The sequence below is a fragment of the Aquarana catesbeiana genome, linkage group LG01, assembly GCF_042186555.1.
Source record: "Aquarana catesbeiana isolate 2022-GZ linkage group LG01, ASM4218655v1, whole genome shotgun sequence".
Taxonomy (NCBI): Eukaryota; Metazoa; Chordata; class Amphibia; order Anura; family Ranidae; genus Aquarana; species Aquarana catesbeiana.
In genome coordinates this window covers 142,146,935-142,171,044 of record NC_133324.1, presented here as the reverse complement: position 1 = coordinate 142,171,044, position 24,110 = coordinate 142,146,935, and the positions used below count along the sequence as shown (strand labels likewise).

The following is a 24,110-nucleotide window of genomic DNA, read 5'->3' as shown; positions in this document are numbered from 1 at the left end:
TTTGCCCTGTGGTCATGTTCTATGAGAAGGCTTTTCGTCTCCTTGGTAAACAGCCACAAGCTAGCAATGTGTTTGCGTCCAATTACATCACCAAAAATTATTTAAAATCATTTCTTTGTGAGCTACACAGTACTTGAAACATTATTTAATTTGAATGAAAGAAAGTTCAATTAATGATGAAAAATCTGCTTTAGGGCAGAATGGGACACTTGGGCAGCTAGCAGCTTTTGCCATCCCCTTGTCTACTGGCATGGCCCTCCTCATCAGACACCAACTGCCTACAACTACATACTCCATTGTAAAGTGACACAAAAATGCACAATTGTACCTAATTGCACTATTCCAGGCTGGTTATTAAAATATATAAATACTTCTTGCTTTAATTTTCATGCATTACTTTATTAGTTTTCAGAAAAAGAAGAAGCTGCTCTGAAGGAACCAATAATCAAAAGATTTGAGGAGGAAGGAAATCCATATTACTCAAGTGCAAGGTGAGACATCAGGAGTACAATATATGTTGAGGTTATATAGTATATTGTAGTGTTTCTGTTAGTGTGCTGGGGTCTCCTTCGCCAGCTACAGTATTTTGGAATCAGAAAATAAGTTTAATCACATATTTTTACTTATATTTTTTATATTAGCCAAGCTGATGCTTTATTACATTTATGATTTTAAATTTTTTGAATTTTTATGTTATTTGTGGTAATGCCTCAAAGTGTTGTTTAGAAGGCTACCCAGCTGTGCATTTGGAGGGAGGGAGAGATGGAAGACCGAGGAGGACATCAAAGTTATATTTTCTGACTTCATTAAGCATAAGAATTTTGCTTAATGAAAACCTTTTCGTTATTTAAAAATGACACATATTCAAATCTGGGGCTGCCCTGGGACTCTCCAAAACACGGAACTGCCAGCAATTAAAACCACAGAGAGGAAATAAATAAAATAATTAAAAGCCACAATATCACCCAGGTATGAGGTGTATACTAGAGATGAAAGGTTCACACATGGGGAGGTTGATTTACTAAAGGTAAATATACTGTGCACTGCAAGTGCCGTTGCTCTAGATCTGAGGGAAAGCTCAGAAATGAGGGGAAGCTCTGCTGATTTCTATAATCCAATCACATGCAAGCAAAAATGCTGTTTTACATTTTTCTTGCATGTGATTGAGTATTCTTTGCAAAGTGAAGCTTTTTAGATGCAGGGATGTGCCCCCCTACTGTCCAGACACCCAATGCCTCACGAGGACCAATAGGAATTATACCAGACTGCCTGTGCCTACCCGGAAGTGATGCGGTTGGAGCCGCCGTTACCCAGACAAGCTCACTTATACGGCGTGGAGATTACAACTGTCAACTGTTACAGCTGTCAACTGATCTGTGAATGATTAATTTACTGGGAGGCAGCCAGTCTGTTTGATGCCAGCATACCAACGTAACCATCATATAACACCATGGATGGAGGGCTGTTGGTAGGTACGATACCATCGCAACTGTTATCGGCTATACGGTTGTATGATTTACAGGTGCAAAAGTTACCTAATCAGTATAGGACTTTCCCTGTGATATCAGTGCCCTTACATATCTATGTGAGAGCCTCTATCATACATCACTCCAGCCATACTATTGTTGTTTACTTCCATCTGTTACTGGCATCTTTTCACTACGGATGGAGACTGCCTTTAAGCTACGTGGTTTATGTTCATCTTTCCATCTCGGCACAGATTAGCTGATATTGCTTATACTGCATTGCTACATTTACACCTAGTGGCTTTGGTCAAATCTTACTTTTAATACTGCTTTTGATATAGCCCTGACCATGACTATTACTGACCATACTTTTAGCTTATATACTCAGGTGACTGGGATAGGCGGGCTGAGACGGGCTGGCCATTCAGGCATACCTACCTCCACAGTACTTTGGTGCAGTGCCTCATTCGCCCATTGTGGCTTTGTAGCAATGCCCAGAGCAGGGCTGTGGTATCTTCATAGGGTCCCAGGTGGGTGGTCATTAGGGCCTTTTTCTGGGGGCTGTTGGTAGGTGTTGCCCAGCTCCCTCTGTGGGACTGCATCCACATCCTTTTTCCTGATTCAGATGAAAGTTTTATTGAGGGCAGGTTTGGCTTTGTATAAGTTTGACTTTTTTTCTGCAGGGTCAGGAGGTGGACGTTTTTGTTAGGTTTCTTGATGTTGCCATGTGCCGTTGTCCTGCCTCATGTCGTAATACATTTCCTGGAAGTAACTCTGGAGCAAGTGCACTTGCATTGCACAGTATATGCCTTTAGTAAATCCACCCCATTGTAGTTCTTGCAAAACATGCTAGAAATTGTTGCACATTTTTACGCGCACACATTTTCAAGGCAGTGCAAAAACTGGGCTAGAGTGGTCTATTTTCTATATTGTTACGTGTAAAATAATACTTTTCTTTCACCTATGTAAGACAAAGTAACAAGTTATCTTAAAGTGATATTAAAGCCAAGTTTAAAAAAATAAAATAATAACAAACATCTCATACCTGCTTTGTGAAGTGGTTTTGCACCGAGCAGCCTCAATCCTCCTCCTGTTGGGTCCCCCACCTGTGTTCCTGGCTCCACTCCCCTGCCAAGTGCCACCCTAAGCAAATAGCTTGCTGTGGGGGCACCTGAGCAGGCTTGCTCCAGAGCCACTTCTCTGTGTGTCCATAAGACACACAGAGCTGTGACTCGGCCCCGCCCCCTCTCTCTTCTCATTGACTCAATGCCTGTTATAGCAGCAGGACCAATGGCTCACACTGCTGTCTCAACCAATGAGGAGGGAGAGTCGAGAATGACGTGTACATCACTGGATCATGATGGGGCTCAGGTAAGTATTGGGGGCTGCTGCACAATGAAGGTTTTTTACCTTTATGCATAGAATGCATGAAGGTAAAATAACTTGAGCCTTTACAACCACTTTAACTTCCCCTTATCCCATCAGCAAACACTCACCCTTCTGTAGCTCCCCCAGCACTGAAGAGAAATACTTGATAGGTTCCAGTAAGGTCTAGCATGTGACTTGCTCCACTTCCTCCCAGGTGATAGTGCTGATGGGCCTGCTGGCACATGGGGGCATAGGGTTTGCTCTGTTTGCCGCAGCAGCTGGCAGAGCAGAGGTGTAGTAAAGGGAATGGTAAGTGTGCTGTAAGGCAGAAGGGAAGTTGAGTAAACTTGTTGCTGTAAACCACACTTTTAACCCTGGATAGTACCCGTACAAAGATGCCCCTATGCTTCTGAAGAGAAAAGCAGATGAAAGCATTTTCAGGGAGAATGCTGTGACCCCTTTAACAGGTAATACATACCTGTAAATGTTACACTTATACATTCCACGGCACATATGTTTCTATGAAACATTAAATTTAATGCTAGATCCATTGAAAACTGCACCCAGGCAGGCTCTTTATTGCAGAAGAGATGTAGAATGTCTCTTCTGTAATAAAATAAACCTACTGACATTCTCTCACCGTATTCTTTGGAATGTAAGTGCAGCACAGTTTATGTTCCAGCTACGGCATGTGCAGGAGTGATGTCATCCCGCGCTGACCAATACAAATGGCCGCAGCCAGGCACCTGGTAGAAGCCAGGCAAAAGATGCCAGCGAGGGACATTGGACCATTGAAGAAAAATAAAATATTGGGGACTTTAGTTCTACTGTAAGGATAACACTTGATTGGTCATTATGGATGGCTACTGCACATTTTTTCCCAGTTTCCTTCTTTTAGATTCAGATAGGTAGACCCTTTTTTCAGTGATATTTTTCCACTCTTGCAGTGCAGTCTTCCTACCTAATCTGGCTCATCAATATCTGTCTTCTGAGTGTTTGCGTGTCTTTTAATTATAAATCAAATTAAAGGCTAACATTCATTGAACAGCCTGTATTTATGAGAGTCGTTAGCAAGCTGTTAACCTATTAGTATTTACTAGGCTGCTTACATCTCTTTACATGTGGTGATCAATTTCACTAAATTACACATTACCTCTTCAGAAAGACTTGTGTGATGATATTTTATAACATGTGTAAATCGTGATCGTGATGCACACTGGGCATGAAATGCTGCTTATACAGGCTTTTTTTTTTTCTTTTAGCCTGTAGAAGCAACTCTGTTAGCCTATGTGTCTATGCACATTTGGGCGTTTACAGGCATATTTGTAAAGGGGTATTTACAGGCAGGAAAAAAAACATCACAAGTGTGTTTTGGACAGAAAAACACTTGACGTGCATTAACATGGTTTTTAAGAATACATTTTCTAGTGTTTTGGGGAAAACCGCTTACAAACGCAAACACATGTGCATTACGCTCCATTGGAATGTTTTTTATGCTGCGTTTTTCTGCCAGCATATTTTCTGCTGTCTAGTGTGCATGAACCCTTAAGATGAGAGCCACTTAAGATGATAGTGTACCCAAAAACCTTCACCTAATACTGTTCAAGGTCTGAATAAAACATACCAAGATACATCTGGCCATTTCAGTAAAAAATAAAAATGTTTTGAACATGTCATGCCATACCAACTTGAATTGTGTATGCAGAGTTGAACAGCACTAGACCATTAATTTGCTTAGCCCCCCTTTCCCAGAATACCAATAGGAACATGGATCAAACTGAGGTTCCTACATATGATGCCCATGTAATTGAATACTTGGGGTTGCCATACATTATACCAGTGGTGGCGAACCTTGGCACCCTAGATGTTTTGGAACTACATTTCCCATGATGCTCTGGCACTCTGCAGTGTATTGGAGCATCATGGGAAATGCAGTTGCAAAACGTCTGGGGTGCCAAGGTTCGCCATCACTGCATATACAATCTGATTTGTACAATCTCCGTTAGATCTACCTTCAACTATGTAGTGCAATGGCCTGCCTGATTTGATACAAGTTAGATGCATTGTTCGGATGTGTCGTCCTACTGCATATTTTTGGTAAATCTAAAGGAGATTGTACAGAGGTTGTTCAATCAGATATTTTAGTGTAAGGCCAGCTATAGTGTCCTTCAAAGAAAAATGTATGTGAATTGTTTAAACAGCAGCACTATGGCATGGTATATATTAATATAGACATTTAGTGGTGTGTAGTAAACTATAACAACCACATATGAGCTGTTTATTGTAATTGGTTATTATCTGATTTGTTTCTTTGGAGAACCATCCTGCGCATCTTGCTTTTTCAAGTGTTGAATGAAAACTATTGTGCTTGTACAGTCACAAAACACATCCTCCCCAATAATAATAAAGGTTTCTTAACACTTTTCCTGTATTATAGACCCCTGGTAGATTGCCAATATATCCCCATAACCTTTTAACCAGACTATCAAAACCATTATCATTGACCATCCTATGTCCATATCCAGTATGGCATCAAAAGAAGTCAATAGATCATATAAAATAAAACTAAAAATAATCAGTGCAAACATTCCTGAGTAAATACTAATAATTGCAGCTGAACACTCAAGGCCAATTACACAACACCTTCAAATAAGCTAATAAATGAAAATAGTGTATCCCGGATGGTGCAAAGTGGTGTCTCTAGATTGAACATGCAGGTGTCCTATAATGTGCAGCACCTCCGCCATAGACACAGATGGCTGCTCACCTTAGGACCATGATCTCCCGACTTGTCACAAGTGCACAAACGAGCGCTCTGTGTATGCAAATATAATCCAGTAAGATGACCGGTGACAAAGTCCTGCCCAGGACGTAACGCCTACGGATGAAGGAGCCATGCATAACGTCACCGCTCCCATCTTATTGGATTATATGTGTGCAGGCCATTCAAGTTCTTCCACCCCAAACTTGCTCATCCATGTCTTTATGGACCTTGTTTGTGAACTGGTGCACAGTCATGTTGGAACAGGAAGGGGCCATCCCCAAGCTGTTCCCACAAAGTCAGGAGCATGAAATTGTCCAAAATGTCTTGGTATGCTGGCGCCTTAAGAGTTCCCTTCACTTGAATGAAGGGGCCAACACCTGAAAAACAACCCCACACTATAATACCCCCTCCATCAAATGATTTGGACCAGTGCACAAAACAAGGCCCATAAAGACATGGATAAGCAAGTTTGGGGTGAAGGAACTTGACTGGCCAGCACAAAGTAATGACCTTAACCCGATAGAACCCCTTTGTGATGAATTACAAAAGAGACTGCGAGCCAGGCCTTCTTGTCCAACATCAGTGCCTGACCTCACAAATGCGATTCTGGAAGAATGGTCGAATATTTCCCATAGACACACTCCTAAACCTTGTGGACAGCCTTCCCAGAAGAGTTGAAGCTGTTCTAGCTGGAAAGGATGGGCAAACTCAATGTTGAACCCTATGGTCTAAGACTGGAATGCCATCAAAGTTCATATGCGTGTAAAGGCAGGTGTCCCAATACTTTTGACAATATAGTGTGTTTTAATGCAGGAGGGCTTTTGTACAGCACGTTGGTAGCATATAACAAACCATCTGTTCATTTGAGCAACGATCTAAACAAACAACATTTGTAGCTTTTTAGTATTCTGTTGGTGGTCAGCTTTTTCATACAGCAACAGGGTTCTACAGCACAGAGTGAGAGAGACCTCATCATTCAGCTCCCATATAAAATGTCCAGTCAACAGCTGAGATTAATGAAGTCTAGCCACCAGGTAATATGTGGACATAGGAATGGAGGCTTTATCCCATCCAAAGCTCTACCAAGTCTCCAGGCTCCTGGACCAAGAATAGAAATTAAGAATCTGAGAAAACGTTTTTTCATCACATCAATCACCAACCCTGGAGCCTTTCAACATGTGTAGACGAGAAACATAAGTTCAAGATCCAGAAAGCCAGTGTTTCAGAATATGACCAGAACAGCTGAAAGAAAATCAGATGGATTTTCTATTTATATAAAAACATCCAAAATATACAAGCTAGCTACAACTATTTAGATGTTGCTACTATTTTGAAATATAGAATTGAGGTACAGTTACTCACTATGGTAACATGCAGGTCATTTGACACATCAAAACAATTTTTCCACTGTTTGCAGGTTCAATAATGCAGAGAATCCTTTTTTAATTTTCAGAGATCCAAACCCTGCTATAAATGGACTTGAGAACTAAAGTGTAACTTCACCAATTTGATATACTAGGCATGATTTCACTTCTCCCCCCTCCACAGTGTAATGTCTACCTTATACTTATATTGTTTTATGTAGGCTCCACCCCACAGCTGCCTTTCTACCCTATGCCAAAATGATGTTGTCCATGCTCTGAAGCCCCCTGGCATATGTACATAACATATTCCAGAATGCTTCTGGCTTCATTCATCTGGCCGGAGGTGAGTGGACTCAAAAAGCACAACATCAGGGGCTGTCTGAACCAGACAGAGACTTCCGGTGACGTCAGCGACCAAGATGGCAGCGTGGGAACCCAGTGTGTGACAGTGGGTCACAGCAGGATAATGCTGGATTCACTGGCTGGGTGAGTATGTGAATTCTGTATTATAGCGGTGGAAAAGGGTAAGAAGGAAAAATCACGAGTGGGAGGGAATGAAGTTCCTCTTTAAAAGATATTTAAACAAATATTTCCGCTTTTTCCCCTTACTCTCCTAACCCACCTCCTTCTCACAGCTTAAAACTTATCTCCGTCTTGCTAGTGAGGCCATGGCAATGTTTACATTCCTTGTCAGCTTCTTCACTCGGTGTCCACTCTTGTTCACTTTGATCCCTAATGACCCCTAGCTGGAAGATGGAGTTGATCCTGTCTGTTTACCAGCCCCAATCAGTCTATGAAGCTGAACTGCACACATGTGGACATCCGTTATAGAAGCTGGTGAGGAATATAGAAATTGCCACAGGACTCCGCAACAAGATCTAGGGTAAAGATAGTATAATAATGATTGCGTTAGCAGCTGCCTACTACCTGTCCTGCACTTGGGGCTCAGGTTTGGAGAGGAACTCTGTCACGGCAGGCATATGCAGAAAACGGAGGCCTCTAGGGCTGCATTTGTTTTCCAGAACTTCTTTTTAATAAAGTGGAGAAGAGTTAGGGTCATGGCGTTCAGAAGGGGAACTGTACAGGAAGAGATGGCATTATATGCTAAAGATACGCTTTTTAGCTGATACTAGGCCAAAAATTGGGATAAGTCAACTCTTCTGCCTTTAGATTCTCTCCTGGAAAGGTCCCAGATCCTTAAATTATGAAATTAATCTCATTCTACGTCCAACTTTTGGCAGAAATGTAAATATTGTAAATTAACATGATCTATTATTGGCAGATAATCAATATGATCAGGATGACATGGTTAAACCTAACATTATCTGTTATTGGCAGATAAGTAAAATATTCTGGATGTCACGACTGTTATATAAAAAATAAACCTCCTAAGATAGTCTTATAGACCTTGCAATATCCCAAGGATCTAGGTGGCCTGTCTGATCCAAATCCCTGTATGTATTTCTTATCTTACATACAAAATTTTAATGAACTTGAGACAGTGGCAGTTCCACACTCTTTCTACTACTTGAGTACCTCTATGGGGGCCAAAACCCACTGCACCTCCTTCACTTGAACACCTATAGAGTACAAAACTCTTTGCTGGTTTAAGGCTGGCTGTTTTTACTTATGGGGAAAGTTTGGGATATTACCAACAAATTACCAACTAAGTACTATGTATTGGGGGTCCGTCAAGGCTTACACCTACTGTATCTGGGCTAATTGTTCCCTGCCATACTTGGTTAAACTGCAGGGCTTTCACTGCTACTATATATGGGGAAGGAGGTTTTAAGTCTTTTCAACAGCTATAGTTAGAATTTTTGTTGACCATTCAGACCTTTTTTCATTACCTGCAACTGCATCATGCAATTCAAGCACAATTTAGTTCCCTTCATTTGACATTTGGTGAATTTGAGTGTGTTGGATGGTTTGCTTAGGACTGACTGTAGCAAGGGCTTGATATCCCAACTATATCTCTGTCTGTTACACAGCTTGATTGGTTCCTTCCCACTGCACTCCAAATCCCAGTCAGTTATCAGAAAACATCTGGAATGAAGTTCTGCTGGTTTTAACCAAAGTCCCTTTATTTCCTACTCACAAGTTGACTCAGTTTTCTAAAGTCTGCAAGGCCTGTCAAACCTTTTTATTCATTTCACAGGATAGGTATATGTGATTCCCCTAAATGTAATTGCTCGCCCCAGAGTGACTTAATTCACTCATTGTGGCATTGCCCAAAACTGATGAGATACTTGGGCAAAGTATTAGATAAGATTAATCAGGTGTATGGAGTACATCTCAGCAATACTCCATTATCATGTATTCTTGGATACCTAAATTCATCCAGTCTAGACGCACACTTCCTTCGCTATTACTAGATGCCAGTTTGCAACCAACAGAGTATTGATCCCTAGATAATCTCCTGTTTAGATTGATTTAATTTGAACAGATTACTCATGAGGGACGGGGGGGAAATAGCGTTTCACCTTTTTGCAGTCTGACTGAGGTTGCTTGGTGGTCTGGGCAATATAGTGTTACAGTTATTGCATCAGCTGTGATCATTTAGTTTACTAATTAATATGATTTTATACTTCTGTTTCGATGAAATCCCACTTCTTGTGGAAATGGAATGAGTATGTGGAAATTCCTTCTTAATGTGTGTCTCTGAATGCTGTAGGTGTGTCTGTTCTGTTTGTATGCAATTTAATTCACTAAAGAAATTCTCATTTAAAACTAGAAAATGCATTTCCTGGGGAAAATGCGTGGGAATGCTAAATAGCTGAATTGCTAAAACTGCCCCCAGCAAAACTGCCCCTATCATATTGCCATCAAAACTGCCCCATCAGAATTGCCCCATAAAAATTGTCCCCATCAAAACTGCCCCATCATATTGCCACCATCAAAACTACCCCATTAGAATTGCCCCATCAAAACTGCCCCATCATATTGCCACCATCAAAACTGCCCCCATCAAAACTGCCCCATCATATTGCCACCTTTAAAACTGCTCCATTAAAATTGTCCCCATCAAAACTGCCCCATCAGAATTGCCCCATCAAAACTGCCCCATCATATTGTCACCATCAAAACTGCCCCATCAAAACTGCCCCATCATATTGCCACCATCAAAACTGCCCCATCAGAATTGCCCCATCAAAACTGCCCCATCATATTGCCCCCATCAGAATTGCCCTATCAAAACTGCCTCATCATATTGCCACCATCAAAACTGCCCCCATCAAAACTGCCCCATCATATTGCCACCTTTAAAACTGCTCCATTAAAATTGTCCCCATCAAAACTGCCCCATCAGAATTGCCCCATCAAAACTGCCCCATCATATTATCACCATCAAAACTGCCCCATCAAAACTGCCCCATCATATTGCCACCATCAAAATTGCCCCCATCAAAACTGCCCCATCAAAACTGCCCCATCAGAATTGCCCTATCAAAACTGCCCCATCATATTGCCACCATCAAAACTGCCCCATCATATTGCCACCATCAAAACTGCCCCATCAGAATTGTCCCATCAAAACTGCCCCATCATATTCCTCTATTATAAATCAGTACATGGTGTGTCTGTCCCCTCCCTCGGGCTCTGTAATCAGAGCTGAGATGCTCCAGCCACCTCCCCCCCGTGTAGAAGCTTTGGTAACCATGGCAACAAAAGCAACACAGTACACTCTGATTAATGGCTAAAATTTCCTGAAATGACCTCTAAACAAAAAGCTTTTTCACAAAAACTGTAAAAGGTACCAAACTGAAAAGATATAGCCAGATAGCTGAATATTTTGTGAACATTTTAAAGTTTGGCATCTGTAGGTGAAAGTATGAAGGAGTTGAAACTTTTGGGAGCGGAAGAAGGTTTTAAGGATCTGAAGCATGCTCCCATTGACTTCAATGTTAAAAAAAAGTGTTAAAAAGCTTAATATTTTAAAAAGTATAAATAGTAGAAAAAAAGTTGAAAAAGTCCCATCATCAGCTGAAAGACGAACATTTTAATAGTTGAATGGTTTTAATAGCTGAAAGTATGCGGAAGTTACGCAGAACCAAAAAACGTACAGAATAAAGAAATAATAAAAACTAGAAAATGCATTTCCTGGGGAAAATGCGTGGGAATGCTGAATAGCTAAAATGGCCCCCAGCAAAATTGCCCCATCATATTGCCATCAAAATTGCCCCATCATATTGCCATCAAAATTGCCCCATCATATTGCCACCATCAAAACTGCCTCATCATATTGCCACCATCAAAACTGCCCCATCAGAATTGCCCCATCAAATTGCCACCATCAAAACTGCCCCGTCATATTGCCACCATCAAAACTGCCCCATCATATTGCCACCATCAAAACTGCCCCATCATATTGCCACCATCAAAACTGCCCCATCAGAATTGCCCCATCAAAACTGCCCCATCATATTGCCATCTTCAAAACTGCTCCATCAGAATTGTCCCCATCAAATCTGCTCCATCAAAATTGTCCCCATCAAAACTGCCCCATCATATTCCTCTATTATAAATCAGTACATGGTGTGTCTGTCCCCTCCCCTGGGCTCTGTAATCAGAGCTGAGATGCTCCAGCCACCTCCCCCCCGTGTATAACAGAAGCTTTGGTAACCATGGCAACACAAGCAGCACAGTACACTGTGTTTAATGGCTAAAATTTCCTGAAATGACCACTAAACAAAAAGCTTTTTCACAAAAACTGTAAAAGATATCAAACTGAAAAGATATAGCCAGATAGCTGAATATTTTGTGAACATTTTAAAGTTTGTTTGGCGTCTGTAGGTGAAAGTATGAAGGAGCTGAAACTTTTGGGAGCGGAAGAAGATTTTAAGTATCTGAAGCATGCTCCCATTGACTTCAATGTTAAAAAAAAGTGTTAAAAAGCTTAATATTTTAAAAAGTATAAATAGTAGAAAAAAAGTTGAAAAAGTCCCATCATCAGCTGAAAGAGACGAACATTTTAATAGTTGAATGGTTTTAATAGCTGAAAGTATGCAGAAGTTACGCAGAGCCAAAAAACGTACGGAATAAAATTAAAGAATAAAAATAAATAAAATCGAATAACAATAGTGGGACTGCTAAAGCAGTCCCACTAATAAAAAAAAGTTAGGTTTTTATTTCTGCTTGTGACCCTACTGAGAAGATTTTTCCTTAACTTACTGTCCTTCTAACATCTATTGAAGAAAATACCTTAAAAACAAGTAACAAAAAAAACTGACAGAGATTTTAACCATTCCTGCTTTACCAAAAACCAGATAAAACATTTTGCATGGTATGGAATTTCCGACAAGATTTGTGTGACCATGTGTATGCAAGACACGTTTGGATTTTGTTGTCGGAATGTGCGATCGTGTGTACGTGCCATTACAGTTCTATGAAAATACACAAAATCTGTTAACTACTCTTTATGTCTAAACGTTTATGCAGGCTGTCTCAATTTTATATGATATATATTTTGATTTTTTTTTTTCTTTTTTCATTTTCCTTTTTTTTTCTTATTTTGTATTTGTTGAAGCAAATAAATATAAACATTTGTAAATTAAAAAAACACAAAACTTTAAAAGTGGGGTACGCACTATAAGAAAATCAGGTAAACGATCGTCGGATTTTCCTTGTTGTTTCACAGCAAGTTGGACCTGAGGATGGCTATACTGTACGAAACAATAATGGCATAAAACAAGTAAAAATTCGCGCTGAACTGAAAAAAGCAAGCGGCCAGCAAAGTTCGTAGATAACAAACAAAAAGTCACATGCATAAAAATGATTGCGGCGCTGAAAAGTTCAAATTGAAGTTGAAGAGTGGGAGGAATCCAATCACCAAATATATTGTGCAGATGTAGAAAGAGTCACTCGTCACCACGTGGTAATGTAGTCTGCTTACCAGAAGGTGTTAAGGATTAGGCATAGATGATAAATTCTCAATAGCATCCAGCAAATCCAGCCCACTGGAACCCCTCATCAGACCACAACATCCGTGGGATTTCCTTCACATATAAACATCTCCCAATGGTCACTTCAGAATTAGGCATTCATGCATGTAGTCATCATATATCCGAGAAAAGAAAATGAAGGACCCATAGTGAAGCCCGTAATGATAGATAAAAAAACTTTTATTGTAGTAACTTACAGTTGAAGCTTAAAACAGCATGCATCAATGATAGGAACAAACGGCTGCAGCAATCAGCAATTCTGAAGTGACCATTGGGAGATGTTTATATGTGAAGGAAATCCCACGGATGTTGTGGTCTGATGAGGGGTTCCAGTGGGCTGGATTTGCTGGATGCTATTGAGAATTTATCATCTATGCCTAATCCTTAACACCTTCTGGTAAGCAGACTACATTACCACGTGGTGACGAGTGACTCTTTCTACATCTGCACAATATATTTGGTGATTGGATTCCTCCCACTCTTCAATTTCATTTTGAACTTTTCAGCGCCGCAATAATTTTTATGCATATACTGTACGAAAATTCTCGTGCGACAAACGCTTTTTTTTGTTATTTATTGTTTCTGATCATGCCCAGTTTTTTGTTTCTGATTTTTCTTGTACGAAAAACATACAAAAATTGTACAAGTTAAGCAAAAATCGTTCGTTCTGTTCCCGTACAAGAAACATTCGGGAGATTGTCCCTTCGAAAATTTGGGTTTGGAAGGTCAGACTTGGCTGTGTACACACTATCAGAAAATCGTACTATCGTTCCTCAACGAAAATGTTCACCCTATTTTCTTATAATGTGTACAAGCCTTTATCATTTAAAGGCAGCATCTATTCACTTGCTTCTCCTCTGCATTATATTGTTTTTACCATATTTTTTACTTCGCAAATGTACTTTAATGTTCATGCTGTCCTTTAAAAGGCCCATGTACACAGGTACAGATTCCTGGCCAGCTACTTGCAGCCTGTCAAAGTCTATGGCAGCTGGATGGGCCTAACTGCTGTACAGAGCAGCTCAGGGATAAGTGCCAGGAGCGCAGGTCTTCTGCATTGCAGGCATTCATTCCTGAATACCTAGGGACATAAACATGAGCTTGGGCGTAACTAAAATGCCGGGTGGAACATGCAACAAATAGCATCGTGTGCAGGGGGCTTTTAGAGTGAATGTTGCACAATAAACAAGGTATTCATCATATGTAGAAGAAGATAACATCATTTGAGTACTCTGTTCTTTCTGCAGGCTATGGGATGATGGGATCATTGATCCGGCTGACACCAGGTTAGTTCTGGGACTGAGCCTCAGTGCTGCTTTGAATGCACCAACACAGAAGACTGAGTTTGGAGTTTTCAGAATGTGATTCACTCCAGAGCCTAAGACACTACTGCAATCTGTCAGACTTTTCCTTTATAAGAGCTTTCTACCCTGTAAAATAAAAGTTTTTTATAACATACTTTGTAGTTTATTATATATTATTATAATTGAAAAAAACAACCTAACAAGTGAAATGTTTGTGATAATTGAATTATGTCGATCGTACACATTCTCTTAGAGCCCTTGCACACTGGGGCGGGGGCGGCGTCGGCGGTAAAACGCCGCTATTATTAGCGGCACTTTACCGTCGGTATTCGGCCACTAGCGGGGCGGTTTTACCCCCCGCTAGCGGCCGAGAAAGGGTTAAATACCACCGCAAAGCGCCTCTGCAGAGGCGCTTTGCCGGCGGTATAGCCGCACCGTCCCATTGATTTCAATGGGCAGGAGCGGTATACACTCTGCTCCTTCACCGCTCCGAAGATGCTGCTGGCAGGACTTTTTTTACCGTCCTGCCAGCGCACCGCTCCAGTGTGAAAGCCCTCGGGGCTTTCACACTGGAATACAAGCAGCGGCACTTTCAGGTCGGTTTGCAGGCGCTATTATTAGCGCAATAGCGCCTGCAAACCGCCCCAGTGTGCAAGGGCTCTTATATTTGTCAGAAACAGACACTATAAATAGCAGGTGGGTCAGCGCTTCACTGACAGGCAAAAGAACATAATGAGTCCATAGGTTCCATATGGAAATAGGATGAGTGATGGCAAAGTAGGTAGTACACTAGGCAAATTTCACAAACAATCAGCTCCTCAGTGGGTTTGGGAATCCCTCATGATCATACAAACAAATAAAAAAGGGCGCCAGGTAAGTGTAAGTTAAAAGCAACAATAGATTTATTCCAAGTCCACTTTATTAAAAACTCCTGTACACTGTATGCAGGGCTGGTGTGGTGTGCAAAAAACAAACAGGTCAATGGACTGGAGGACAGCCACAGGCACAAGCATGGACCCACCGCGAGGAGAAGCGAAGCCGGCAGCGTCCTGAACTTTCTCAAGCGCCACTGACAGGAGACAGAAGAAACAGACAGGCAAAGAGGCCCGCCTCCTTCATCAGCCCTGCATACAGTGTACAGAAGTTTTTAAATTAAGTGGTCTTGGAATATATTTTTGTTGCTTTTAACTTACACTTACATGGTGCCCTTTTCTTTTTGTTTCTTATATTTATCATTTTTCAGACTTTGCAGTGAATTCAAAAGCGATTTAAATCACAGCCTGGGTAAAAATGAAACTAAAGGCCCTTTCACACTAGTGCACTTGAAAACTTGTTTTTAATGTGTTTTTGGTGCAGTTTCTGGTTTCGTGACTCCCAGCTTGCACCGGTGAAACATGGACATGTGACTGAAAAAAATGCACCAAAAATGCAGATGCTGTGCAGATTTTATGCGCTTTTGATGCACTTTTTAATGTAATTATTTATTTTATTAGAAAATGCTTTTCCAAAACCTTTGCTGTGCTTTTGATGTATTTCCATGGACTTACAATAGAAGGTGCATTTTTGGTGCCATTTTGAAAATCTCTACCAAAGATGCAGCATGCAGGACTTTTCAAAACGCAGTGCACCCGCAGGGCATTGATGTGAACAGTTACATAGGATTTAAAGGAGAATAGTTTTTGTGCATTTTTGTTGTATTGGAAAAGTGCGTTTTAGCACAGCAAAAGTGCACCAGTGTACAAGGGATCTTGGCCCCCGTTCACATTGACGTGATTTGACAGGTCATGGAGCCTATTGCCAGCAATAGGAGCATCCCTATCGGTGCGATGCCGACTTTTTGGCACCGATTTCCAAAAGTAGTTCCAGCACTACTTTTGGAGACTTTGGGGGCAATTTTAATAGACATCTGTGTATGAACCCGGACAGATGTCTTTCAAGTCACCCCTAAAGTCGGACTGAAATGCGGCTTTGAAAGCGTGCAAGTTCAGATGAACAGCCATGTTCAGCCATGTTCAGTGTGAACAAGGGCGCTAAGACAACCTTTTAAAGCAGCTCTCCCTGAAAGGCAGACAACCATGTAAACAGAAACCCTCACCGATGACAAGAAAAAAAGCCCTCAGAAATGGGCTTCCCATTGAGAGATCTGGAAGATCTGGTGCTTTGAGGCACCTTTACCCAGCTTACTTATTACAAACATATTCTCATTGTTAAATGAGTGTTTACTGTAAGATTGGATTCCTTATAAAATGGAAAGCTCATTTCAGTGCATATGGAACTAAAAACCTTTTTTTGGTGTTATTGGAGTATTTTTGGTGATATTTATTTATTTGTACCACAAGTTCAGTTTTCAGGACAAGCTTTTTGGAGATCTACTTCTTTCTAATTCTGTACTGCTTAGACTGGTGGTAGAGCATTTATCTCCTGAAAACTTGGCCAAAAAAAACAGTTTCTGGAAAAAATTACAATATACAGCACTCAACTGTGTAGCTACATGTGCTCGCAGCATTTACTTTACAGGTAAGTCCCATGTGATCTTCAGAAAGTATTACATGTCAAAGAGATTTACAGTGCATATAAAAGTAGAAGGTTGCACAGATTAACCAGTTAAGTACAGATCCATTTTCATATTTCAGCTACAATCTGATTATAATGCCTCGTACACATGGTCAGATTTTCCAACGGGAAATGATGGATGTGAGCTTGTTGTCGGAAATTCCGACCGTGTGTTTGCTTCATCGGACATTTGCTGTCGGAATTTCCGACAACAGATGATTGAGAGCAGGTTCTCAAATTTTGAGCGTGTGTACGTGTGTTGGAATCAAGCAGCAGAGCCGCACTGGCTATTGAACTTCATTTTTCTCAGCTCGTATTACGTGTTGTACGTCACCGCGTTCTTGCCAATCAGAATTTCCGACAACATTTGTGTGACCGTGTGTATGCAAGACAAGTTTGAGCCAACATCCGTCGGAAATAAATCCACGGTTTTGTTGTCGGAATGTCCGATCGTGTGTACGAGGCATAAGTGTTAATAAAGCCCATCTAGGCACCCCATTTTGATACCTCTTTATAGACCCCAAGTAAAAAAAATATCAGTAACGTCCTGAAGATGTCATCACCCAATTTCTTGATTTTTGACCAGCAGCTAAGGAAGAATGAGAAGTCTACAGAATGCACCTATGACACGTTATTAGAGTATTCATTCCTCCACTCAGTACACAGCCAGCTGGAGTGACCAGCTCCTTCAACAAGAAATAATGCCTTCAGCTGGAAGCATAACTTTCTGATTAGGAAAGAACAAGGGAACCCTTATCATTTTTCTTGGACATTTACACTTTCTTTTGGTGATATTGTCTTCCAAAAGTTTATTTGCTATTTATTATATAGGCAAACAGTGGCGGCTGGTGGTCAAAATTTTAGGGGGGGGCGCAAAACAGACCTGGCCCCCTCACTCGCACCCCCCACCCCCAAGGCAGGCTCTTGCACTACATAGTAGATCTATAGGAGATTGCACCGACTGTATTGTGTATGGTCTGATGAAAAAGGGGATTGGACAGAGTATGGTCAGCTTTAGGACAATACCAAGAAATAAATTGCTTACATATAGGAAAGAGGAGGGATAGAAAGGATATACACAACCAGCAGGAAGGGGTGTGCAGGGATGGATGGACAGGTAGGTGGATGGATGGATGGATGGATAGGTGGGTGGATGGATGGGTGGATGAATGGTTGGGGTGGATAGATGGGATGGATCGATAGGTGGATGGGTAGGTGGATGGATGGATGCGTGGGATAGATGGGGTGGAAGGATGGCATGGATAGGTGGGACGGATGGATGGGGTGGATAGGTGCAGCGAAGGAAATATTTAATGATCAGAGATGGTAGCTCTGCCTGTCAGTGTTCTGATCCATCACAGATCGGTGTACGGTGAAGGAAGCTCATCTTCCCCTCCTGCTGTCATCTCCTGTCCTCTCAGCACAATGTCACTATCCAGTATGATCAGATCCCCCTGCCAGGGAGAAGCTCTGGTCTCTGCTGTCAGACTGGGTGTAAATGCAGCAGGATGAGAGGAGAGGACAGCCTGAACAACTAGCAGAACATCTACCATTATCCACTGCGTGCCGGGCTGCCCCTCCCCCTACCTGCCACACATTTAACACTAGCAGCCCCATCCAGATTTACTTTCTCTGGAATGTGCTAAAAGCTTCTCGCTCAACCCTTCACTGCACTCCCCCTCCTCCTCCCCAGATCCACTACACAGGCAGCTGCTGCAGGTCTGAGAGCACAACAGTTGCTTAATCTTACCTGCTAGCAGCTTCAGTGATGTGTGTGACGGCCCATCCATTCCTTTCTGATTTTCTTCGTGTGCTCAGTGGAGAGGGGAGTCTCCACTTAACTCACGGGATTAGTCCTCACGGCGGCCATCTTTTTGTAGCCCGCCGGAAGTTACTTTGTTCTCACACTGAGAACAAAGCACCCGGCAGGGCGGATGCTGGTCGGCGCGATCGATTGCGCCGCAAAGCATCTCCAAACCCCGCCAATAAAGCGCCGCGTCTGCAATCTCGTGATTGCATTGACGTGGCGCTTCCCATAGTGCACTGTGTCCGGCGCCCGCCGAACACAGTGCACTTGGTTAAAAGGACATTTAAAAAAAAAAATTCTTAAAGGGGCAGTTTAAAAAATTTTTTTTTTTTTTTCATTTTTTTTTTTTTTGTGACTACAGCAGGGGGGGGGGGGGGGGGGCGGCGCCCAGGCGCCCCCTATGGACGGGCCGCCACTGTAGGCAAACATTAGTACAAATTATAGATATAAGCTTTTTTCTATATGACATTATAGCCCTGCATGGACAAAGCTCAGGTCCACGTTAAAAACTAGTTTGATGAGAAGTGAAGGATGTATAGGAAAAACTGCAGTTACTTAGGCCTTATGCACACTGGGCTTCAAATACGCCACTTTTAAGGGCAATTTACTTTTTTATTGCCTCTAAACACCCCTTCATGTTATCCCATGGGGGTTATCTACTAAAGGCAAATCCACTTTGCACTACAAGCGCAAAGTGCACTTGAAATTGCACTGAAAGTGCACTTGGAAGTGCAGTCGCTGTAGATCTGAGGGGGACATGCAAGGAAAATAAAAAACAGCATTTTAGCTTGCAAATGATTGGATGATAAAATCAGCAAAGCTTCCCCTCATTTCAGATCTACCCCTCAGATTTACAGAGACTGCACTTGTAGCGTAAAGTGGATTTGCCTTTCGTAAATAACCCCCAATGTGTCGTTACACACATAGGCATTTAGAGGCAAAAAAAAAGCAGGAGTTGCATGTTCAGGAGAGGAGTGTTCTGGCAGAAAAAAATGTCAACCGCGTGTAAACGTGCTCATTCATTTCAAAGACCAGAATAAATGAAAGTAGAATTGTAGGCAACACTTTTTTCTTCATTTGGGATAAAGGGGTGGGCGTTATAACCCCTGTTGGTTCATTTTTTTTTGCCATCTGTGTCCCATTGGGGAGGTTTACCTTCACTTCCTGTCAATTAGCCAAAACAGGAAGTGAGAGGAAATCCTTGCAAGTTAAGGGAATCCTTTGGGGCCACCAGAGCTAATGTCCCAATTTGAAGATTTCCCCTCTATTACTTTTCTGAGAACAACTCAAAATTTGGGATTTTCTTTTAGTTCCACTTTCAATGATAGTGGTAAACAGGACAAATAGAGGATGAATCTCCCTAAGGCAGTGATGGCGAACCTTGGCACCCCAGATGTTTTGGCACTACATTTCCCATGATGCTCATGCACTCTGCAGTGTAGTTGAGTATCATGGGAAATGTAGTTCCAAAACATCTGGGGTGCCAAGATTCACCATCACTGCCCTAAGGGGGGCACAGAGCAATAAAAACTGACCTGTTCTAATCTCTCTCCACTCTATCCAAAATGTGAAAAAAAGTTTTGCCTTTGGTTATACTTCAATATTTTGGCTGATGAAATGAATGAATGCCCAAATGTCTAACGCACCTAACATGTTAGCAAAATGCAGCCTTAGATGCGTTTAATGCTGCTTTTCTCCTGCCAGGTGAAAAGACATTCAGAAGAGCTGGTCAAACACCTTGAGACCTAATGTTGATTTTGCTATATAATGCTGCAACCAATAACAGAAAAAGATCTCTACATCCCAATTCAAGAAGAATAGAACATAGAAGCATGTTAAATGCCTTTTTAATATGTAATAAAGATAAAGAAGCATCGCACACATTGTTTCCATTTTACTAACAATGTAAAGCATGATTTTTTTATTTTATTTTTTGTAGTAAAAACCCAACCTGATCACTTTAGACTGCTTTACCCATGTATGGGTGGAGATGGATAGCTAATATTGTTTCTAGCAGTTTGCTAGGTGTCCATCATTTCACAATAATGATTTTCCCTATTATGAATACTCTCTGGTGTGGACACTGACGTATATCACACCGAGGAAAAGCAGAAACTGCACCTCTTTTAAAAAGCTGTCATTAGAAAGTTAAAAATCAATGACATCCTGCAATTAAGTACCAGGGGTGTATACCCTTTGTACTGGGGGTATACACTAAAAATCAATGGCACCTAGCAATTAAGTACTAGGGGAATTACATTTGTGTGGTGATAACTGAAAGGTCAATTACTGTTTTAGGTATTACAAATGTCCTTTGAGGCCCCCAGGCTTCCAATGCACAGTCTTCCTCCAGCTACATTGATATACATTAGAAAAGTAAGATGAGTCAAGAATAAGCAGAGAATTTCCTGATTGTACTCCCAGGACCACATCTGTTCTGTCCCCTGCAGCTGATACATATTGAATTAGTCCTGTAAAACACATGTTCTCACTTTCTCAATATAGAAGATTTTTCATGCCAATGATTATAATCTCTTTCGAGTTAGGTGTCCTGTAATTGCCTGTAAAAGGCTATAAAGTTTAAATATCACTTTATGTCCATAAATTTTTATCCACCAACATGAAATATGCCTTTGTAATGGGAACATTCTTTCCTTTGAGAATTCAATTTATGTTTTCATAACACATTGTTCTGTACCATGCCACAAATCTAATCTCAATTTCCATTGTATAAATATCTACTTCTCATTTTTCTGGTTCTCAGAGCATCAGTTGCACCTGAGGTCTAGCTTGTGGTTTCAGACTGGGCAGCCAGAAATTGCTTTAGAAATGAAGTCTTGGCAGCTGTTTTTTTTAAACAGCAAAAAACTTGAACTGCAAAATTGCATTTCTTTTATGGTGTTTTTTAAACAAATCTAAAGGCGGTCATTAAAGTTTATCTGAGCGCAAAAAGTGGAGATTTGCCATGTTGGGAATATTTAGAAGCATTGATTGTGCCTTAGCTGTGATCGGGTAAATGGAATAGCTATTTTTTTTTTTATCAAACATTTAGTTAGAATTAAGTATATATATATTGGCCGTACATTTCATTAGAAGTCATATTGTATAACAGCTGTCTTGGTTATGTTTAAATTCCATTTACACCTCCAGCTGTGAAGATGTCTATCTGGCTTTTCCCAGAGAACTCTGAAAGTGTATATGTGAACTGAGTATTTTGCATTTCAATCAAGATTAGACTTCAAAGAACCTTTAGCTAGATAGGTGCCACCCCCTTCAGAATGTATAAATTGTATCACAAGGTTCTCAGCCATTTCAGAGGAATTCTTTTTGAAATGAACATGTACTGTGATTTATACTTGCTCTCCTTGGCTGTAGCTTTCAACTACAGGCTTGTGTATTAAATACATCTATTTTGGTTCCGGCTTCAGCAGTCAACGTTACTGAAACCTTGAGGTCTGGGGTTTCCCTATCAATTGCACCCTTACATTCCTCTCAAAAATAGCAGTGAATTTCCTGATATGTGAGTCTGCCTAGGCACTCGTATGCTTACAGACTCATAGTTGTAGATCTGCATTGTGAGATCTAGTCTCAGGCATTCTGCAATGAGATTTGGTGATATCACAACTGTGCTGCTCATTGCTCCCCTTGCTGGAGGCTCTGCCATGAGATAGCAAAGCCCTGCCTCTACCAAGATGACCATCTCCAAACCAAAACACAGAAAGTCAGTAATAGGGAAAAGATCATCTGCAGTGAGACCACAGCCAATATTGGTGATTATTGCTTTGTCCTCTACTAGCCATTTTGGACACAGCTTCCTGAGTTTAATTGTTTAACATGCAAAGAGGAATGACAATGTAAACTGTGTAATAAACCATGAAAAAAAAAGTTCCAGGTATATTCTGTAGATGGCCAGCCTTAATCACTGTCAGCCAGTCTGGCTCCAATTACAGAGGAACTGAACGCTGACTTTGTGTGGTAGGAAAATGGCTTCCACATTGACGATGACTGGCGATCTAATGACTGGTGGAGGAAGCCCAGATCCACCAAATGAATGAACCAGGGAGATGCTTGTCTTGGAGATCACAGGCAAAGCTTTCTCTTCAAGAGGAGCAGTACCATAGTGATTGCACTAAATCTGGCTCAAAATCTATGGAGGCTACCAGTAATAAGCAGCAGTGCCTTAAATTATATCAGACTGCAGAAATACAGCTATGAGGTCCTAAGAACAGAAAGTACAAAAGTTCAATCTTTCAGGGTCATGCTTACGCTCAATTAAAATTTCTAGATGTGCCTTAAAAGTGTAGCCAAGTGCTGGACTATAGAAACATGGAGAAGGAAACAGTTCCCCTTTCTGCTTGTTATGGTGAATGCTTATCCCCTCCAGTCAGCAGAGAGAGAACTATACTTAGCAAAGTCTATGGATCCCTATGCGGAACACTGAGGATTGTGGGATTTAAAGTCCAGGAAGTAAGCAATACTATGGAGTGTATGGACCACAATAATTCCCAAAAGACACTGGCAAAGTGTCTTATTGACCCAGAAAATTGTCGGCTAGAATGTCAGTATGTGCTGTGCTTTCTTTCTCCTTGCCTCAGCTCCTTGGGTTCCAGGCACCATTCCCCTCAGCGGTCCAGCAAGAGAGACTCTGCAGGATGTAGAGGATGTTTACCCTCCAGGGACAGTGGCTGCTTCTATGGTAGACTCCAAAGTTTTCCATTCACGGTCCAGATCAAGGTACTGCTGTTCTCCGCCAAGATACTGGGGGTAGTATCATCATGAACACAAAAATAGGAAGAGGATTTCCCCAGGTGGGGTTTTTAGGCAGCGGGGTTTAAAATATTAGACCAATGTTGTATAAAAAGAATATGTTTATTATACAAAGAATACATTTACACAAGGATTGTTAAAAAGATGAGCTCTGATATAGAGTCTTTACAAATCTGCTAGAAGCAGACACGCATTTATACAGACAAAATTTTTCATAACAACATCATATAGATATTATCAATATAGAAAAACCTATGTATTCAAGGTCTTCTTCAGAGGTCTGTCTGTTAAGAATATACAATGAAAGAATACTTATAAAAGCTTGGTTGCATATACCAAAGAAACATATCATATTCCATATAGCATAGTTACCCGATAGTGCGTGTCTCATAAGCGAAAAACTTCCTATAGGAAAGGCCCCTTAAAATCAAAATGCCTGCTCACTCTCCCCAAGAGGTCCTGTAACGCCTCCACCAACGCAGCCACTGGAGCCGGGGCAGAAGCCAGTGATGTGGCTTACAAGAGGTCACACTGAAGAGCTCATCTTTTTAACAATCCTTGTGTAAATTTATTCTTTGTATAATAAACATATTCTTTTTATACAACATTGGTCTAATATTTTAAACCCGCTGCCTAAAAACCCCACCTGGGGAAATCCTCTTCCTATTTTTGTCCTCATATTAGGGGTGAGCAGCAATTTCTTTTCCCCTCCCCCAACTGTGTCTCCTTTTTGCCAGAGTATATTCATGAACAACCCAGACTGAGAGAATGTTGG

At 41.2% G+C, this 24,110-nt stretch overlaps 1 protein-coding gene across 1 annotated transcript in view; it reads left to right on the top strand.

The window, feature by feature from the left end:
* Positions 1-14,362, top strand: part of MCCC2 (methylcrotonyl-CoA carboxylase subunit 2) — a 177,473-nt gene extending 163,111 nt beyond the window's left edge. The window contains exons 16-17 of the mRNA XM_073624396.1: positions 406-491; positions 14,152-14,362. Coding sequence (XP_073480497.1) covers positions 406-491; positions 14,152-14,269 — 204 coding nt within the window. The 3' untranslated portion in view covers positions 14,270-14,362. The remainder of the gene's footprint in view (positions 1-405; positions 492-14,151) is intronic.
* Positions 14,363-24,110: the final 9,748 nt, after the last annotated feature.